The 21,537-nt window shown below is 34.1% G+C and overlaps 1 protein-coding gene across 5 annotated transcripts in view; it reads right to left on the bottom strand.

Annotated features, from left to right (window-relative positions):
• Positions 1 to 21,537, bottom strand: part of GPHN (gephyrin) — a 653,508-nt gene that overhangs the window by 81,258 nt on the left and 550,713 nt on the right. For all 5 annotated transcript variants that reach the window (XM_047739307.1, XM_047739308.1, XM_047739309.1 and 2 more), the window contains 3 exons: positions 20,992 to 21,129; positions 16,564 to 16,579; positions 3,148 to 3,224 (listed from right to left, as the gene is read on the bottom strand). In XM_047739307.1, coding sequence (XP_047595263.1) covers positions 3,148 to 3,224; positions 16,564 to 16,579; positions 20,992 to 21,129 — 231 coding nt within the window. The remainder of the gene's footprint in view (positions 1 to 3,147; positions 3,225 to 16,563; positions 16,580 to 20,991; positions 21,130 to 21,537) is intronic.

Raw genomic sequence — 21,537 nt, 5'->3', positions numbered from 1 at the left:
CTTTTGAATTGAAAAGTTTCAAGAAAGCTGAATTTGGGATGTGAGGTACTTTTGCCCTTATTAACATCTACGAAGAAATTGTGAGATAACAGGCATCCACATTTGTAGGGGAAGGCGGAAATGCATCAAGATGGTTAGCTTAATCAGTGCAAAGAGATATAACTCTTCAAAAATATTAATAAAAATATTGTATTGATCTTAATTAAGGGGTAACATACTACTTTCATTTCTACCTTTCAAATTCATTCCATCCTTGGGAGAGGCGATTGTTAAGACTTGAGCCTGTCACTTTCCCCAGCTGTCAGCACCCAAATAAATGTCTCCTTATCTCTTAAAAAACAAAACAAAACAAACAAAACAAAACAAACAAAACAAAAAAAACTCCTCCATCCTGAATGCAGTTTTAGGTTTATTAGGTTACAGATCTTCCTATTACATTGTCATCACTTGATTTCTGCCTTCTTTAAACTCTATTTTTTCTTTCTTTCTTTTTAAAAAGCCGTTCCTATTTCTTATTTGCTCAGTCATTTTTTACTGTCTTGATTTTTCTTCAACCCACATACCTTAAAGCAAGTGATCCTCCAACTGGTTTGGGGTTTTATGCCACATGTTTCTGAAGGATACTGGCTAATGCTTAGTGATCCAGAGCAAGTTAGGAACCTCTTTACACCTACAGGGTTAGCAATGCTCACAGATGCCACTGGTTATTACTGGAAGGCCTACGGCAAAGGCAGAGGAGAAGAAAAAAGGGAGAATAAAGGGAGTGGGGAGAAAGGAATGGGAGTAAAGGAAGACAGGGGTGGAGAGAAGAAGGTACACGAAGTAGTGGTAGAGAGCCACAACAATAGCCTCAAGGATATTCTTTACCAAACACTGCCTGAGGGTGTTCTAACAAAGAAAAGACTGGGACCATGTGTCTTTGTTCACCAATAGCTTTTGCTGCCTTAATTATAATGTTGGTATGTATATACAGACCCAGCAAATATTCCCATTTTTGAGATTTAACCATATCCACAATGGTTATCTGTTATGTATTATGTCTCTGTTACATATTCTGTATCTTGGAGGTAGCAACACTTCACAGAAAAGAAATACTGTGAATAAGTTACATGATAATCTGCTGAACGTTTTATATTGTGACATGTTAGATGTTTTTAATTGGTGTGTGTGTGTATGTGTGTCTGTGTGAAATAGCTGAAAACACCACTGTTTTAAAACAAAAGAATAAATAAGAGACCAGATGATAATTTTATATAAAATTTCTTTGGTAGATTCCATGGTAGCAGAAAGGCTCTTTTAAGGTTCATGTAGGCTAGTCACTCTTTTTTGGCAACTGGAAAAGCTAAGACAATAGTTTCTTTTTACTGAGATGCTACTATCTCATGTAAAAATCATAGGACAACATTCTGTTTGAGAATAATTCTGCCTCAATTTATTTTCTCACTTTCTCCTTCTTTATATTACCAAGAATGTAAAAAATAGACTTTATTTTCCCTTTGGTAGTTCACTTGCTAAAGTTGTCTATTCTATTCTGGAATTAAGAATCTTTTTCATTTTATAGTAATTCTATATGGCTACCAATTATAAGTTCAAAACAGAACTCACATTTTAGTTGAAGAACAAGAAACAAGAGGAGCCAATGAGACTGAAATAATTTTCTTTCTGGACAATATTCATTAAAATAAGCACCATAGGTAGAATAAATTTGGAAGAAAAAAATCATAAGACCCACCAGGAATTTGTTACTCATGTTTTCAGAAATACTCGAATTTACTGAAATAAAGCTGAATGAGGTGCTTCCAAGATAGTATCCTTGAGGAAGAATACACTAGTAGGAATTAATCTCTCCACATTTTATTTACATAGAATAGAGAGTAGCAATTCAGATAAATGTTAAACCTCTTTTTCAGAGATGGTCTAAGGAAATGTGTTTATAATAATGATAGTGCTAGTAATAGTTACCATTATCAAACATTTATAAACAATTATTGAGTGCTGGTTTTGGTCCCAGATACTTTACTAAGGCTTTCTAGGTTCTCAGTCAATCCTCATAACAAATTGTTGGGGTAAGTATCGTTATAATTATCATCATTTTACAAATGAGACAACTGAAGCTCAAAAAGTTTAAGTGATGTATACTTAATGCTCATAGTTATAAAGATCAAACTGGTACTGGGACCCAGATCACTCTTACTTTGTTTTCAAAGCCCATAATCATAACCATAACATAACCATAACTCTTTGCTTATAGCCTCCAACACAAAAAGATACTGCTAAGAAATAGTGATGGAATATGGAGGAGACTAATGAATATATTTAATTATAAAAATGAAATTATTTTAATGGCTATGTAGAATAAAAACAACAAATAAGTAAGAGACTCCCTAAAGAACCATTAAAAAGGAACTGGCCTTAACAGCTCTGATAAGCTGGGAAATGTTTTTAGATATTTAGATATTCAATGATATCAGCCCCAAGTTAATAATCAATAATAGTTTCTATATAATTCCATTACATTTTCATTTTGGGTTCTTAAATTAGACTTTAAGCAGGTAATTGCTATTTAGTATCTGCTTTTAACCTTTATGCAATCTCAGGGAACTCCACAAAGGTATGAGCTGCTGGTACCGTTTGAGGTTTCAGAGCTTTGAAATTCAGCTCTTCCAGGGAATTAGAGGTTTCCCTTGTGCTTGCTTTTTATGTAGCCCTTATTGATGTTGAGTTTAAAACAGAAGAAAAGCCCACCCTAAATGATCCCTGTGTTGGGAATCTGCTCTTCTGTCTTGGACCACATAGATGTTTTCAACTAGAAAACATCCAGACCAAAGTCTGGAAAACTTCCAGACCAAGACTGTCTGCTACCTGGTATGTGTGTAGGTTGAAAGAATAAATTATCATACAGTGTTTCTATCCATTTCTACATATTTATTTATCAACAAACATTTTTCAAGTAACGACAGTACTTTCACTGAAAAGTTTTAGTCCAGATTGTTATCTGTGAATAAAATTATCTTGAAAACCAAGCAGGAAAAAAATGTATAACTCATTGGGTGCCTAGGCTGAGCCAAAAATCTGAAGGAAAAAACACACACACACACACACACAGTATGAGTGTGATGATCCTCAAAAAAATCCCAAGATATTTACCTCGAACAGCATAGCCATCTTTTACTGATGCTGGAAAGGGGGGTAGGTTGTCTTTTGCATATACATCTTGAGCAAGACTCGCCCCATTCCATCTGAAAAAGAGAAAATAAGAAAAACATCGATTCTGAGAGCAATGGGTTAAACAGGCAGTCATGAACAAGGTGGGTAAATGCCTGTCTGACAAGGCTAATATTCTTGATTTCTATCCAAGGAGTTGGAGACAGAAGGAAGAAATGTATCCTTATGTCTGAAATGAAAGATTAGATTCAGTCAATTAACAGTTATGTTCACAGAGATTATTTGAATATGAGTACACAGTCATCAAAGATGTGTTTAATTTGTTGTGTCCTTAATTCTTTAACAACCCAAATATGACTTTCTTTAAAAAGCCAATTCTTGAACATCTTCATATTTGTTGATCCAGTAATTTCATTTCTAGAAAGCTATCCTAAGAAAACAGATAAAACTTTATGCACATGTTTATTTTAGTTGTTTACATTAGTGGGAAAAGTAAAGAGATAAAAAGATCAATAATACAGAAATTTAAGTAGATAATGATCTATCTTTATGATAAGATATTCTGCAGGTTAAATTAATATGTATGAAGAATATTCATTGACCAGGAAAATTTTTATGACACATATTTAAAAAACATACATAACTGCACATGTAGTGTATAATTTTTACTATGTTAAGACAGATGTGTACATGTCAATAGAAAAAGATGAGAAGGGCATTCATGAAAATATAAAGCATTTGTTATTTTAGTGTGTTAGAATTATGTATGTTTTTTATTTATACTTTTCTGAAATTTCCAAGTTTTTATAATGATAAATATCATTTATATTAAAAAAGGTTTGTTTTCTTAAGAAAGTAAAGGAATTTTAGTCTTTGATTTTGGCTTTATTAGCCTAAAAAATTAATGATTACAAATAAGCAGAGGGCCAGTAATCTGTCTTGTGAAATGACTATTCAAACTACTCTGGATAATAATTGTTTTCAACTAGAGCTTAGGAGTTTGAACTAGTGCCAACAAGAATAAGAGTTTCAAGAGTCATGACCAATCCCTCAAATCTTTCAGTCAGAATCTGTCTTTATTATATTATTATTTATTTCAAAGGGGCAAAATAATAATAAATAGGAGATGGAGAAGGAAGAAGAGGGGAAGGAAAAAAAAATCGAGTTTGTCTCCAAAGACATTAAGTAATACAGGACTTGATTTACAGGAGATGTTCATATAATTAGAAAACTCCATTGTTTCCAGAGCTAGATGAGTGTCTTGTTTTGTTTTTGTTTTTGGCTTTGTCCTTCTTGCCTCTTAAGGCCTCTGATTTCCAGATCCAGGACATAGAAGTTAAGTGTAGAGAGATTTTTAATTTTGTACTCTGATCCACAGTGACAGTGATACTCTTTCCTTTTAGGGAGGTGATAGCTGAACTGGAAGGGAGAACTTCTTAGCAGATTCTAGCTTCAGATATTCCTAGAAGGTTATAGCTATTCTGGAGCTATCCTGGAGCTATGGACTGATATTTAGTAAGACCAAGGAAGTGGTGAAACCAGAGTCTAGTTTGGATTCACTTATATAATACTAACTGCCAATGAACCTGAAGCTCTAAGGTAGTCCCTGATGGTGAGCCCCATGGCATTTGCCCAGGATCACAGTAAACCTCCCTAGGTGGCTCCTTGCCTGGAACCAATCTGGCCTGGTGTGGTTCATGAAAATGTAAACTCTACCCTAGCTCAGATCCTAAGAGAACGGCTTTACTGGGATTTTGAATAGCTCATTAATAGTAATAGTTAATAATCAAAGATAGCACAAGGAAATTAAGAAGTATAAACTTCCAGGTACAAAATAACTGGTTTTCCTGGGTCTTCAGAATAATCATGGAAGCCGATTCTTCACAATAAATCTCATCATTTTTATATAATCATATACATATATATATTATATTATATACATATATATTCATATTATATATATATTCTTTTCTTTGGAGAACCCTAACTAATACAAATGGAATAGAATAGAGGATTCAGAAATAAACTTTTGTGTATAATACGGTCAAATGATCTTCAATAAGGGTCAAATGATCTTCAATGGGAATAGGACAGTCTTTTCAACAAATGGTGTTGCTATTGGGAAAACTTGATATTCACATGCAAAAGAATGAAGTGGGACACTTACCTTACACCTTCTGAGTTAATAAAAATTAACTCAAAATGGATTAAAGAACTAAATATAAAATCTAAAACTATAACATTCTTAGAAGAAATGATACAGGAAAACTTTATGACGTTGGATGTGGCAATGATTTTTTTTATAACAGTGATTAATAGATGAAATATTTTCTTTCTTTTATTTTATTTTTTTAAAGATTTTATTTATTTATTGGACAGACAGAGATCACGAGTAGGCAGAGAGGCAGGCAGAGAGAGAGGAGGAAGCAGGCTCCCCACAGAGCAGAGAGTCAGATGTAGGGCTTGATCCCAGGACCCCGGGATCATGACCTGAGCCGAAGGCAGAAGCTTTAACCCACTGAGCCACCCAGGCACCCCTCTTTATTTTTTTGAGTAATTTCTGATTTATATGATGAAATACTTCTCAATGATGTAAGTGGGCCTCAGCTTTTTTTTTTTTTAAGTTTTTATTTCAATTCCAGTTACTTAACATATAGTGTAATACTAGTTTCAGGGGTACAATATAGTGATTCAATACTTCCATATATCAACAACGCTTATTGCAACAAGTGTACTTCCTAATCTCCCTTCACCTATTTCACCCATCCCCCCAACACCTCCTTCTGGTAGCCATCTAGTTTGTTGTCTATAGTCAAGAGTCTGTTTTTTGGTTTGGTAATGATTTCCTGAGTATGACACCAAAGGCACAGGCAACTAAAGCAAACATAGACAAATAGGACCACATCATACTCAAAAACTTTTATGCATCACTACTGGGTATTTACCCTCAGAATACAAAATCACTAATTGAAAGGGATATGTAATGATACATGGCATTATTTACAATAGCCAAATTATGCAAGCAGCCTGTGTCTACTGACAGATGAATGGATAAAGAAAATATGGTGTATATATATGTATATATAGATATATATACACAATGGAATATTATTCAGCCTTGAAAAGAATGAAATCTTCCCATTTTCAACAACATGGATGGAGCTAGAGAGTATAATGCTAAGCAAAATAAGTCAGTCAGAAAAAGATAAATATCATATGATTTCACTCACATGTGGAATTAAGAAACAAAACAAAATGAGATACATACCAAGAAATAGACTCTTAACGATAGAGGACAAACTGAAGGTTACTAGAGGGAGGCGGGTGGAGGGATGGGGGAAATAGGTGATAGGGATTAAAGAGTACACTTATCATGATGAGCACTGAATGAATCACTATGTTGTACCCTTGAAAAAATACAACACTATAAGTTGTATGTTAACTATACTGGAATTAAATAAAGGACCTAAAAAAAGATAATATAGAAAAAAAAAAAAACCCTGTGCATTAGACAACACAATCAATAGAGTGAAAAGGCAATCTATGGAATGGGAGAATATAGTTGCAAATCATGTATCTGATAAACAGTTAATGTCCTGAATATACAAAGAGCTCCTATAGCTCAAAAACAAAAAGATCAAATAATTCAATTAAAATTGGGCAAAAAATCTGAACAGATGTTTCTCCAAAAATGATATACAAATAGTCAACAACATATGAGAAGATACTCAGCATCATTAATCATTAGGGAAATGCAAATCAAAACCACGAGATATCACTTCATACCTATTAGGATGGTTACTAATAGGTTACTATAAAAAAAAAAAAAACAGAAAATCACAAGTGTTGAGGAGAATGTGGAGAAATTGGAACCCTTGTACACTCTTGGTAGGATTGTAAGATAGTGCAACCACCATAGAAAATCCTAAGAAGTTCCCTCAAAAAATTAAAAATAGAAATACCATATGTTCCATCAATTCTGCTTCTGGGTTTGTATCCAAAAAGAATTGAAAGCAGATCTCAAAGAGATATTTTCACACCCATGTTCATAGTAACACTATTCATAATAGTCAAGAGGTGGAAGCAGCTCAGATGTTCATCAACAGATCAATGGATAAACAAAATGTGGTGTATGTATTTATATACTGTCACATGATACAACATGCATGGACCTCGAAGACATTATGCTAAGGAAAATGAACCAGCCACAAAAAGACAAATACTGCATAATTCCACTTATATGAGTTATCTAAAGTAGTCAAATTCTTAGCAAAAGTAAGCAGAATGGTGGTCACCAGGGGCTGGGATGACAGGGAAAAGGGGAGTTGTTTAATAGGTGTAGAGTTTCATGTATCCAGTATGAAAAAGTTATGGAGATATGTTTCATGGCAGTGTGAATGTATTTAATGTCACAGAATTACACAATTAATAATAGTTAAGACAGTAAATTTTATGTTAATGTGGTTTTTACCGCAATAAAAAAAGGAATGAGGTACTGATACATGCTACAACATGAATGATCTTGAAAATATTATGTTAAGTAGAAGAACCCAGTCACCAAACACCACATATATGATCCCATTATATGGAGTGTTCAGAATAGGTAAATCTATAGTAGAAAGTACATTGGTAGCTACTTAGGGCTGGATGGGGGTGATTGGAGGAGATAAGAGAGGATGACAGCTAGTGAAGATAGGGTTTCTTTTGAGTGATGAAAATGTTCTAAAACTGACTGTGGTAAAGGTTGTACATATCTGTGAATATACTGAAAACCCTTGAATATACACTTTAAATGGGTGAATTATATAGCATATGAGTTATATCTCAATAAAGAACAAAGACAACAGATTAAAAATGAGAATATTTATCTCATTTTGACATATAAGTATATTTAGAAGAACCAAGAAAAGTTATTTGTAGCACATATATATCATCTGGTTTTTATTGACCTTCAAATATCATGGAAAGAAATATAAAACATTTCACCCAGAAAGAAAGAATAATATCCTTTCCCACACACATTATTCTCTAAGTTCTATATAATAAAGGATGTATTAAATTTGATGAAGATGATAACAATAAATGCATATTTCTAGATTCTGTGGGAAACAAAAATCTTAAATGTAGGGGACCCTTGTCCATATATACAATTATGTGATCTCAAGAGGTAATAAGAGGAAAGAAATGGAAAAGACTGGTTGATAATTTATACTGTTTTGTGTAGTATGCTCACTTATGCTGCAAGAAGACAGTGGCAGAGTGCTTTGTTAAAAGGTGATAGACTTTTTATGATGTCAGCAAGATATCCATCTACAAGTCAGCTTCCACAAGATGATAGTCATTAAATTCTCTACTCTTTGGAGTGTTAGTTTTTTTTATACTGGGATGATTGCCTAAAAATATCTTCATAAGGAGTCTATAGATTCAAATGGTTGACAATGGACATATACAGAAGGAAATCAGAACAGAGAGTAATTTATTAAGTTGAATATGATTTGTAAGCATTGAATCCAAATGTAGTCTCTAAATGGTAAAATTAAAATATTTAATTTGTTTGGTCGGGCATTTATTCTGGCCCAGATAATACATTTTTCTTGTGTCTAAAGTAGGATATTAGGATACTCAAGGGGCTTTTAGATATAAGAGGGAAAAGTCACTTATCAAAATGATTTCACAGTTGTAAATTTCCTTGTGTTGTTAGTTCTAAGAAGGCTTTGGAAGAAGTCAAGGGGAAACTGAGTTCAGTGATCCAAGAGATTGATTCTTTGTCCTTATTTTGGGTAACCAAGATACTAGGAGTTTTATGAATCAGGAGTGTAGGAAGAATGTGGTAGATAACATAAGGCTAAAAAGAAAAGATATTATTTAAGGCCTCCTCATATAAAACATGGATTTTAGACAGTGTGCTGTTGATTATAAATTCCTCAAAAGTTTACTTAAGTTTATTGTGACAGCATTGATATTGTAACATTTAAAAACTATCATCCCTTCCAATCTATGTGAGAGGCTACTGAAGACTATTTTGACTTAACAGCTACCCACTGTATTCACTGAAACAGTTGAGAAGGCAGGTCAAATAACTATTGGTAGGAACAATATTAGCTAGGGCCAAGGATTAAGGAAAGGTGAATGAAACATACGCAGATTTGGGTTGTTCCTGCACTAAAACAAAACAAAACAGCCTTAAAATGTAGTATAGCATATTTACAGAAAAATTCATGATTATGTAAAGACACTAAATATTTAACATGGTGGATGCCCTCAAGCCTATCCTAATACAATTTATTCTCCACATCTTCATTGTATATTTGAAAGACTAGACAACATTATAGTTCTCATGTATGCATTACAGTCTTCACTTATGAAAGTTTCAGATGTATAAATTGAAAAAGAGTGAATGATTGAGAGGTGAGTATCTCTTTGATGAAAATAAGTACATTAATTACTCTCTAGTTACTCCAGAAATTGTGGTTATGGAACAGTACAATAAAAATTCCTATGCTTTTAAAATATATAGCTTGTTCAAAGTGGCATTATGTGGTGTATTTGTATTTTTCCATCTAGGGATGCTCGTTACCTGCCAGTGTGATGAGTAAGGGCAAGCATTACATAATGGTTCCTATGTCATAAAATAAAAATAAGCTTTATGCAAAGTTATAGAATTTGGAATAAAGTCTTATGAATACCAGAAACGATTGTCATGATTTAGCAGTATAAAAATATGCAGTGCAATTGGTAATAAACTAATTCTTAAGTTGCATTGTGGTTTCATGTCTATTTTTTTACTGACTTTCTACAACCTGCATCTGTTACATATATTCATTTCTACATATAATATAGCAAGCTTTAAAAATAATAACTGTGTAATTGTAGAAAGCATTTAACTTAACTAAAATGAAAATCTCTTTAGCGGAAGTAGTTTTAAAAAATATGTAAAATGTTTTTAAGGTCATAGAAAACATTTCAATTGAGATTAAGTGCTCACTTCTTTTAGTACTTAATGATGGAAACCTTGTCTCATGTCAAATAAATAGGGTGTCATTGATAAGCAGGTAACATTTAAGTCCAAGGGGCCAGGATTTGGTACAAAAAACACATAGACAAAATGTTCTTTCTAGAGTTTGAATAGTTTAAAGTTTTCTTTATTGGTAATTTCTTAATCACTGTCCTATAAATTGTCAAAAGCTCCACAGGAAAAAAAATTTTTTTTAATCTAATTTCCATAATTCTGAACTACATATCCTAGTATCCAAAAAATAATTCCTAACTTTTTCAACATTGGTTCTACATTAGGATATTACAATGGCTATTATGAGAAAGGGAAGAGGTAATATGCAAGAAGTATTTTATAAAAAGAAAAAAATGATAAAATCAAGCTCTTCCTAAATGCCCATCATGCATTTCCTCCATTCCCCTACCCCCTCCCTTCTGTAGCCCTCAATTTGTTATATACAACTAATGAATCACTGAACACTATATCAAAAACTAATGATGTACTATATGTTGGCTAATTGAACTTAAAAAAATAGAAATAAAAAAATAAAATAAAGCTCCTACATATTTCTTGCAAGAAGAAATAACCAAAGTACCAGTTATGACACTGACTTGAAAAATTACCGGTGGCTTATCTCCATATGGCTAAAATCAAAGTAATGAAATTAGCAAGGCGTTATAGTTTCAAGGCTGCAATAGTATCACTGACTCACTCAATGTTGTTTTCAAATGATAACCAAAATGTTAATAGATGATTTTCTTTTAGCAAGTTAACCAAGAATGTCAGGATTCTGTAGAAAAGGAATTTCTAGAAACAGAAATGTAAGATTTTTAACCATTTAAATAAGTTATGTTTTCAGAAAAACTGAATTCAAGTTTTAAAAATTATTACAAATCTATTCTATTCTTATACACATTCAGATATATTACAAAAAGCATGTTGATCTTTCTTCCTATCCTTTTGTCTCACAATTAAATGAAAGACTATTTGGTTTTCCCTGGTGCATAGCCCATACTGCTTGGGGTAAGCTAATATCCTGGCAGGAGAAAAGTCTTTACTTGACAAAACAGTCAAAAGGGTAGCTACTGGGGCGCCTGGGTGGCTTCAGCTCGGGTCATGATCCCAGAGTTCTGGGATCAAGCCCCGCATTGGGCTCCCTGCTAGGCAGGAAGCCTGCTTCTCCCTCTCCTACTCTCCCTGCTTGTGTTCTCTCTCTGTCTCACTCTCTGTCAAATAAACAAATAAAATCTTTAAAAAAAAAGATAACTATGGCACACTGGATACTCTAATGCAGAAGTTAATCAATTCAAACTTAAAAAAAAAAAAAGAAGCTATTATCATGTTTTATTCCTGACAATTCTCTTGCTGGTAATGGCAAAGCTTTTACTGCCACTTAAGTTTTGTTTTCATTTGTTCTAAGTTTCTTCCCCATACTTTGGAAAATCTTGTATATTTACATGAATTTTCATAATTCTACTAATATAACATTAATTAAGAATAGATAGAAATGAGTTATCACTTCTAAAAACCTGACTTCTAAAAACCTTAAGATTTTGATCACTATAGGTAATCAAGTATTTTGAGGCTTCCTTTTTAAAATTTTTCTCTTTTTGTTCCATTTTAACTGAAGCATTTTCCCATTACCTATATTCTGAATCCTAACTTAATGGTATCAATATAGACTATGGCACTTCAAAATAGATACTGAAAAAAAAAAAAGATTGCTAAATAAATTATGCAAATAAAGCATGTATATTTAAAATGTGAAAAGATAATGAGGTATCCAAAAAGAATGGAAAACTAAGAATCATATTTAAAGACTGTATCTTGTTTTATCCTCAGATATATTCAATAAAAGCTGCGTAAACTAATTTTAAAATCATATTAAAATTCTTTCTAAGGTTTTTTTGTTAAATATGAGTTATTTTGGGGGTGCCTGGGTGGCTCAGTAGGTTGAGCGTCAAGCCCCACATCAGGCTCTCTGCTCAGCAGCAAGTGTCTCCCCCCTCTCTCTCTGTGATCTGTCTCACTCTCACTCTCTCAAATAAATCTTTCAAAAATAGACAAATAAATATGAGTTATTTTCTATCAAAATTGCTTAAAGTGAGATATAATATGCTTTATTTAAGAAAAGAGGATATATATATATGGAAATATACGATGGTATGCATAGAAGAAAGTATGAAATAGGAAGATTAGTCTACCTGCTTGCAACATAGGAATAATTAGGTCGATGTTATAAGTCTGATTCCTATGTGAGTTAATTTTACCCAATTATGAAATTATGAAAATAACTCTCCCACACAAAGAGGCTTTGTAAGTATTGTGATAATAGCACACATGTGGTATATCCACAATATTGGGCAAGAGGGAAGCATCTAGAGCCCATATACAGAGAATAGACTGGTAAAATAATCATAATCTTTGGATATGAAAAATGGCATAATTCTCTAGACATTGTGATTACACACACAAACGCACACATGTACATGCACATAAAAACACATCACAAATATACAGATAGGGATGTTTATATTTGAGGAATGCAGGGAGAAATATGAAAGGAATGATGTAATCAGAAGCATAAGATGTACACATTTTAGAAGTGTACTAAAGTTTATGGACTAAATAGAGGAGACTATCTGAAGGGAATTATGAATGAATTCAAATGGCCACACTGATAGAAAAACCTACAGCAAATGCCAGCAGAGACCAATCCCCAGGAGATATCCTAGGTGAAGACCTTACTGGACTGGAGGTAGAAACTGGTAGTAATTTGGATAATGAAAAAACATGCTTTCACTCGAAATATTTGAATGACTATCTGAATTTTCTGCTTTAATTTTGTAAAGCACAACCAGAGATAAGCAAAAACACAGTGAAAACTGTTGCTTAGGTAAATTTTATAATGAGATAGGGAGCACAGGCCTGAATGACCTGGGTGGGTGGAATGTAAATCTGTTTACAACAAAATGCATAGGGTTCCAGAGATTGTTAACATGGATCAACAAATGCACCTGAGCCAAGGAATTCTAGATTTGACTTTGCAATTTACAAGTGCTTGTCCTAAGGCTACAATCTTAGAATCCCAACATGGAGAAGGAAGGGAAAGGAATCAGTTACTAAATTCCAAATATGACAGTTTTGTAAAAACTCGATGATTAATATACACTATTTCTTTTAATAGTACTTCATAACGACCTTGCTGGGTAGACATTATTTCTATTTTTAATGTATGAGGGAAATGGTATTTGGAAATGTTATATAGCTTCATAAAAAGTAAAGCAAGGCAAAAAGTATGTCTGATGGCAAAGCTCCTTCCAGTATATCTTACTTCCTTTTTCCTTGTTTTCTAATAGCCTCTGAATTGTCAGGAGGAGTTAATGCATTCCTAACATGACTTGTGAACCACTTTGGTGAGAATCTCCTGTGGCTTAGAATCAGGAGCTTCAGCATTTATTCTAGAGGGCAGTGAAATTCTGCTTTAGATTACTGCCTGAAAATAGGCAGTTATCTATTAAGTTAGACACAGGGAGAAGTCCTTCTGCTATGGTAAGTAATCTAAAAGAGATACTTTACTGTCTCAAACTAGTTCTCATAGGAAAGCTTAAAGTTACCTTGATTAGAATTATGTAAATCCTTTGTAGAAAAACAAAGAATCCAAGTCAGAGGTACTGAAATCTTTGGTCTTGTAATCTTTTTTTTTTTTTTTTTTTTAAATTTTTATTTTTTCAGCATAACAGTATTCATTATTTTTGCACCTGGTCTTGTAATCTTAAATAAGAAAGCCTAGTGCTTGTAATCTAAAATAATGCTCCTAAGAAGGCAGAATTCTTTCTATTGAAAGATCAAGTTTTTCCAGTCTTAACTGAAAGAGATTGGGAATTACAGGGATGGTGCCAGAATATTTTAATTTGCTTTAAAGGAAGTAGCTGGTGCTGTACCAAATGTGAAGTTATAATTTATTCATGTCATGCATTTTAAAAGCAAAGAGGATGAATCGCATATGGCAGTCTAACAAATACTATCACCTATTGTTATCTAGGTATGCCTCTTCCAAGAAACCAAAGGAAGGTTATTTATAGTCAGTGGAGCACTTGCTCCTTAAAGGCCTTGCTTGCAGATAGGAGCTGAAAATAGTACATATGCTAAAGAACAGACCACAGACAACAGAAAATTCATTTGTAGCCTAAACAGATTAAAACAAATAGTACACATACATGCACATCTAGGCACTTGTTTTAGAATAATTTTCATGCTGATTTGAGATGTAGTGTATTATTGTAGAATGAGCAGCAGACCAGGAGTCAAGAATTCTAGGTTATCCTTGGTTTTAATCATAACCATGTGTCCAGCTTTAAGAACATTATTACACTTCTCTGGTTTAAAATTCCCTCATCTTTAAAATAAGAGCGACTACTTGATTTCCCAATTACCTTCTTTCTGTAATATTCTAAGTATTTCACATATTATACCCTAAAATTCCTTCATGGAAAGTTACCCTATGTCTCTGATCTTGACAGCAATCTCTTCCAGCATTTCTGTATAAGTTTATCCTGTTTTCAGGAATTCTTATTGATTCTTCTCAGACATTTTTTTTTTTTGAGATGTTACAGTTTCAAACTGCTTCATAGATTCAGTGGTTCTAAACATTTCTTACAAAACATGGACTCTCCTTATGGGCTTCTCTAATTGTAGGTGTCAGAATCTGTACAGGCAATATACTTAGGATTTTAGACTACTGTGGAGGATTTTCAGCCTCCCCTTTGCCACTCCCTAAACTTTTTCTATTCATGACTGAAGGATGAAATTCAATATTTAATGGTACATCCAGCAGAAATAAAAATGAACTGTGAACATTCTGGATAGAAGATCAAATCAGCCATAACATTCCCTTAAGCCAAAGCCTAATCCAGAGCAAGAACCCAACTCTCTTCAATTCTGTGAAGACTGAGACAGGGGAGGAAGCTGCAGAATAAAAGTCTGAAGCTAGCAAGAGACTGGGTCATGAAGTTTAAGGAAAGAAACCATCTCCATAACATCAACAATGTGCAAGGTGAAGCAGCAGGTGCTGATGGAGAAACTGCAGCAAGTTATGCAGAAGATCCAGCTAAGATAATTAAGGAAGGTGGTGGCACTAAGCAAGAGGTTTTCAGTGTAGATGAAACAGCCTTTTATTGGAAGGAGATGCCATCTGGAACTTTCACAGAGGGGAGAAGTCAATGCCTGGCTTCAAAGCTTCAAAGGACAGCCTAACTCTCTTGTGAGAGGTTAACACAGGTGGTGACTTTCAGTGGAAAGCAGTGCTCATTGACCATTCTAAAAATCCCAGGTCCCTTAAGAATTATGCTAAATCTACTCTGCTTATGCTCTATAAATCGAACAACAAAGACTGGATGACAGCACGTTGGTTTGTAACATGGAATAACATGAGTATTGTAAACCCACTATTATGAGCTACTGGAAAAAAAAGATTCCTTTCAAATATTACTGGTCGCTGATAATGCACCTGGTCACCCAAGAACCCAGATGGAGATGCACAGTGAGATTAATGCTGTTTTTTTTTTAATTTTATTTTTTATAAACATATAATATATTTTATCCCCAGGGGTACAGGTCTGTGAATCGCCAGGTTTACACACTTCACAGCACTCACCATAGCACTGTTAGCACATCCATTCTGCAGTCCATGGATCAAAGAGTCATTTTGACTTTCAAATCTTATTATTTAAGAAATACATTTCATAAGGCTATAGTTGCTACAGATATAGATTACTCTAATGGACCAGGCAGGGTAAAGTAAATTGAAAACCTTTTGGAAAGGACTCATATCTCAATGCCACTAAGAACATTTGTGATTTGTGGGAAGAAGTCAAAATATTAACATGAACAGGAGTTTGGAAGAAGTTGATCCCAACCCTCTTGGATGACTTTGAAGGGTTCAAGATTTCGGTGGAGGAGATAACTGGAGATGTGGTGGAGATAGCAAGAGAATTAGAAGAATTAGAAGTAGAACCTGAAGATATGACTAATTTGCTACAATTTCATAAAAAACTTTACCGTATGAGGAATTGCTTCTTATGGATGAGCAAAGAAAGTGTTTTCTTGAGATGGAATCTACTCCTGGTAAAAAAGTTGTGAAGGTTATTGAAATGCCAACAAAGGCTTAGAATGTTACATAAACTTACCTGATAAAACAGTGCAGGATATGAGAGGACTGACTCCAGTTTTGAAAGAAGTTCTGCTGTAGGTAAAACACTATCGAACAGCATCATATGCTACAGAGAAATTGTTCATGAAAGGAAGAGTCCATTTATGCAGCAAACTTAACTGCTGTCTTAAGAAACTGCTACAGCCACCCTAACCTCAGCAGCCACCACTCTGATAAGTAGGCAGCCATCGACACTGAGGCAAGACCTTCTGCCAGCAAAAAGATTGTGACTCACTGAAATCTCAAATGATGGTTAGTATTTTTCAGCAGTAAAGTATTTTTTAAATTTTATTTAAATTCTAGTTAGTTAATATATAGTGTAATAGTAGCTTCAGGAGAGCAGTATTTTAAAAAAAAGATTTTATTTATTTATTTGAAAGAGAAAGAGTGCACGAGAAAAAGCACAAGTCAGGGAGGGGCAGAAGTAGAAGCAGACTCCTCGCTGACAAGGGAGTCTGACGTGGGGCTCAATCCTAGGACCCTGGGTTTACCTGAGTCGAAGGCTGACACCCAGCTGACTGAGCCACCCAGGTGCCCCACTAAAGTATTTTTTAATTACAGTATGTACTTTCTTTTTTAGATATAATGTTACTGCACATTTAACAGAATTTATATAGCATAAACATAATTTTTATAAGCAGTGGAAAATTGAAAATTCATTTACTTACTTTATTGCAATATTCACTTTGTATTGTGGTAGTCTGGAACATCTGCAATATCTCTGAGGTTATGTCTGTACTTTGGCATCAAATTGGAGAATGGATTGGAAGGATGCTAACTGGGGGCAGTGAATCTATTATAACTATCTGGGAAGTTAATAATAAAGATCTGAACTAAATCAATAGCAGTGGAGATGGAGAACAAGGGATGGATGCCAAAGGATGCAGAAGAAATACGTAGAGGTACGGAAAATAAGTTTAGTATTGGTCATGTTAAATTTACTAGTAGCGGGTATACATTTGGTGTATGAGTCTGGAGCTCAGGCAAGGTTTGGGAAGTGTTATAGAACTAATAATCACATAATATTTTAAACACATGAGGTTATTTGAAGTAAATCTGTAAGATCTGAAAAGGGCCAAAGACGTAAATTCTAAAGAAAGTTTACATTCAAGGAACTGAAAAAGGAAAGCAATCCTACAAGAGTCAATAAAAGAGACAAGTACTACATTATCTACCTCTCTCCTGTACTATAGTGAGATTCATGGGGCAAGAGTGTCAATTTATTCATCTTTTATATCTGGGACCCAACATAGTACCTGACATTTAGTAGGTGTTTACTAAATATTTGTTGAACAAACTGAATATGTTTTAATATATGGTATTGTCTTTTAAATACCTAACTAAAGAGCTTGGAAGGTTTAATTACAATACCCTTTTGCCTTAAAAATTGAGTTTGATCCAACTCAAAGGCTGAATGCAAACCTCTATTACTTCTCGTCATAATGAGTGGAAACACTTGACAAGGAAGTTAACCATCCTCGAAGAGTTTGCTTACTTATGAGTGGCAACTGATTTAATGAACAAATGAGAGGGAAACAAGTACATGAAGGGAAAAAAGAATCCGTCTCACAGCATTTTTTTTTTCCTAAAAGAAAAATAAAAATGGCCATTTTCAATTCTGTTTTTTCCTTAGAAGAACTGAGATTTCTATCTAAATGTGACTTTGGCATACACAGTAAGATCATCCAAGGTACTTAATGATCCAAGATCATTAAGGGAAACTACCCTGAAATTATCACAAGCCGAGATGGTTAACTTATTTTTATAATAAGTAAAGTATTACTTAAACTTTTTTCCAACTTAAGTTTATATTCATATTTTCTGAAAATGTCTTGGTGTTGATACAAAAATATCTGAATATTTTGCTTTTAATAATATAAAGAAACTTATTTCATTATAATTATTTTCTGAAATCACATAGTTAATTGCTGAATAATTCCCCACTCCAATTTTTAAAACTTTATTTCCTTTAATGAGGGGTAAAACAAAACTGAAAGAAAAGGTTCCAGCCTAATGACATACACATACCTAGAAGAAGATAAGTCAAAGATGTATAACTATATAAAAACAACTTTTGTCTAAGTAAGGTCAGGGACCAAAGAGCCAGAATCGGGTATTTAATATTTCATTAGTTTTTGACTTTTTTAAAAAAGTTTTATTTATTTACCTAATCTCTGCACCCCACATGGGGCTCAACCTTATAAACCTGAGGTCAGAGTCACATGCTCCCCCAACTGGGCCATCCAGGTCCCCATAGCTCTTTTAACATAATTTGTTATGTTTTCTACCATTATTTTTTGTATTTTAATACTGAAAGAAGAGTATTATCATCCAGTAAAAGAAAGAATGTAAGTCTTAAGATTATTCTGCTGCTTCTATAAGTCTGGGTTTCCTTGAAGAAAAATTATGGTGTTTGTGTAGATGCTCTCTAATGTTCATTGAAGTTTGAATATTTATGATCATGAATAAAGTCTTTTATTTGTAAAATCAATCTTTTTTGTGTTTATCTGCATAACAAAAACAATTAAGAAACTATATTTTATTCAAATTGCACTAAAACTTCTATGTTGAATTTTTAGAAAAGAAAATGGTTGATTAAAAACTGAAAACACGGGAAGACACTACCTTTCCATTGTCTTTCCACAGGCTGGTCTCCACATGCTATTAACGTAAGAGCCTATGTGCATATTCAGGGTACTAAATGAGAAGAACATGCACCCAAGAATACTTTATTCAGCAAAGCTATCATTCAGAATGGATGGAGAGATAAAGAGCTTCCAGGATTGGCAGCAACTAAAAGCATATGTACCACCAGGCCAGCCCTGCAATAAATACTAAGGGGGGCTCTATAAAAGAAGAAAGATGCCAAGAGTAATATAGCCCAGAAATTTACAGAGACAATCCATAGAAATAGGAACTGTACAGACAATAGGATGGCAATATATACATGTCTTTCAGTAGTAACTCTCAACATGAATGACCTAAATGCTCCCATGAAATGGCACAGGGTTGCAGATTGGATACAAAGACAGGAGCCATCTACATGCTGTCTAGAAGAGATGAATTTTGAACCTAAATACACTGCTGGACTGAAAGTAAGGGGATGGAGAACCATTTATTATGCCAATGGACCTCAAAAGAAAGCTAGGGTAGCAATTCTTATATCAGAAAATTAGAATTTATATCAAAGACTGTAATGAGCAATTCAGAGGGACACCATATCATAGTTAAAGGTTTAACAACAAGAAAATCTAACAATTGTAAATATCTATGTCCCCAACATGGGAGCAGCCAACTACATCAACCAGTTGTTCACCAAAATAAAGAATCAGATCGACAATAATACTTTAATTGTAGGAGACCTCAACACTTCACTCTCAGCAGTAGACAGATCATCTAAGCAGAAGATCAACAAAGAAACAAGAGCTTTGAATGACACACTGGACCAAAGGGACCACATACATATATACAGAACATTCCACCCTAAAACAATGGAATACTCATTCTTCTCAAACACACGTGGAACTTTCTCCAGAACAGACCACACACTGGGTCACAAATCAGGTCTCAACCTATACCAGAAGATTGAGATTATCCCCTGCATATTCTCAGACCACAATCCTTTAAACTGGAACTCAATCACAAGAAAAAATTTGGAAGGAATTCAAACACTTGGAAGCTTCTCATTGAAAATGAGATGGATGAAGCAGAAAAACTAAGGTCAGATTGGTTGCTCAGGGATCAATGGATATATTAATATGGTTTTTACATTTTACATTTATAAGATGTTTTCCACAAAGGAAAACATGGTCACAAGACATATTCATTATCTCTCATTTCTGAAAAAAAGGACAGCAGGCAGACATAGAGATAACTACTTTCCTCACTCAGGACTGATAATCCTTTCTTTCGTTTTTAAGATTTATTTTACTTATTTGAAGTCCTTTTTTTATAAAAATGATTTATTGATTTATTTGAGAGACAGAGAAGAGTGTGGGTAGGGGCAGAAGGAGAGAGAATCCTCAAGCAGACTCCTCACTGACCATGGAGCCCTATGTGGGGCTTGACTCCAGGACCCTGAGATCATGACCTTAGCAGAAACCAAGAGTCGGACACTTAACTGACTGAGTCACCCAGGTGCCCCTATTATATTTATTTGACAGAGAGAGAGAGAGCATGAGCAGGAGGGGGTGTGGATGAGAGAATCTCAAGCAGACTCCTTGCTGAGCATAGAGCCTGAGACAGGGCTTGATCTTATGACCCTGAGATCATGACCTGAGCTGAAACCAAGGATTGAACACCCAACCGACTGTGCCACCCAGGCGCCTCTGATAATCCTTTCTTTAATTTAGAGTATTGCTATTTCGATGGACAAGGTAAACACAGTTAATTATTTTCCTTCTTTTTTTTTAATGAAGAGGAAGCTTTATAGGTGCTTTACTCTCTAATACCATTAAGATTGATCTTACAGTTGAGTAGAAATAAAGCAAAAAGAATTATATAGTAATTATGATAATGGTTAATAACCTTTCTCCTTCAGGAAAACCATGTATTTATATTATTATGAATCTTACTTGGAAAAAAAATGAAAAGAAAAGGCAATGGGGAAATATAATAGTACCTCGGTAGTTGATGATTTCTGTCCCAAGCACCGGAGTCATCTCCAGGACTGTGATGAAGGCTTTGTCCATAGACGTTAGAGGAAAAGGAGACATGCGGTGTCTTCTAGCCACCTTGGTGATGTCAACAGCACTGTGACCTAAACAGGAAGATAATTAACTAAGACTATGATGTTGAAACAGTGATTACAGAGTGGGAATGTCTTATAAATATCATTAATTCTCATTTTCATATGTCTGTAAATGAATATTATAAGGTAAGAAATTTTCTTTTCCTTCCAAAATATAGCCTGCTTTGGTGGAACATTAAATCAAATCAGCAGTGTTACATTATATGTCAAAACTTGGTGAAATTTAATCATGTTATCAGATAATCCTTTTGGGTGCTTACTGTGCATTGTGGCACTGTTCCAATTAATTTTCACAACAACCTTATGGGGAGGCATTATTATTATCCTTATTTACAGATGAGGAAAGAGGGGTTTATATATCCTGGCCTAAATCACAAAGCTAGTAACAGTAGAGACAGGACTCAAACTAGGGTAGTG

Source organism: Lutra lutra, chromosome 7, assembly GCF_902655055.1.
Source record: "Lutra lutra chromosome 7, mLutLut1.2, whole genome shotgun sequence".
Classification (NCBI taxonomy): Eukaryota; Metazoa; Chordata; class Mammalia; order Carnivora; family Mustelidae; genus Lutra; species Lutra lutra.
This window is presented reverse-complemented; position numbering and strand designations above follow the sequence as displayed.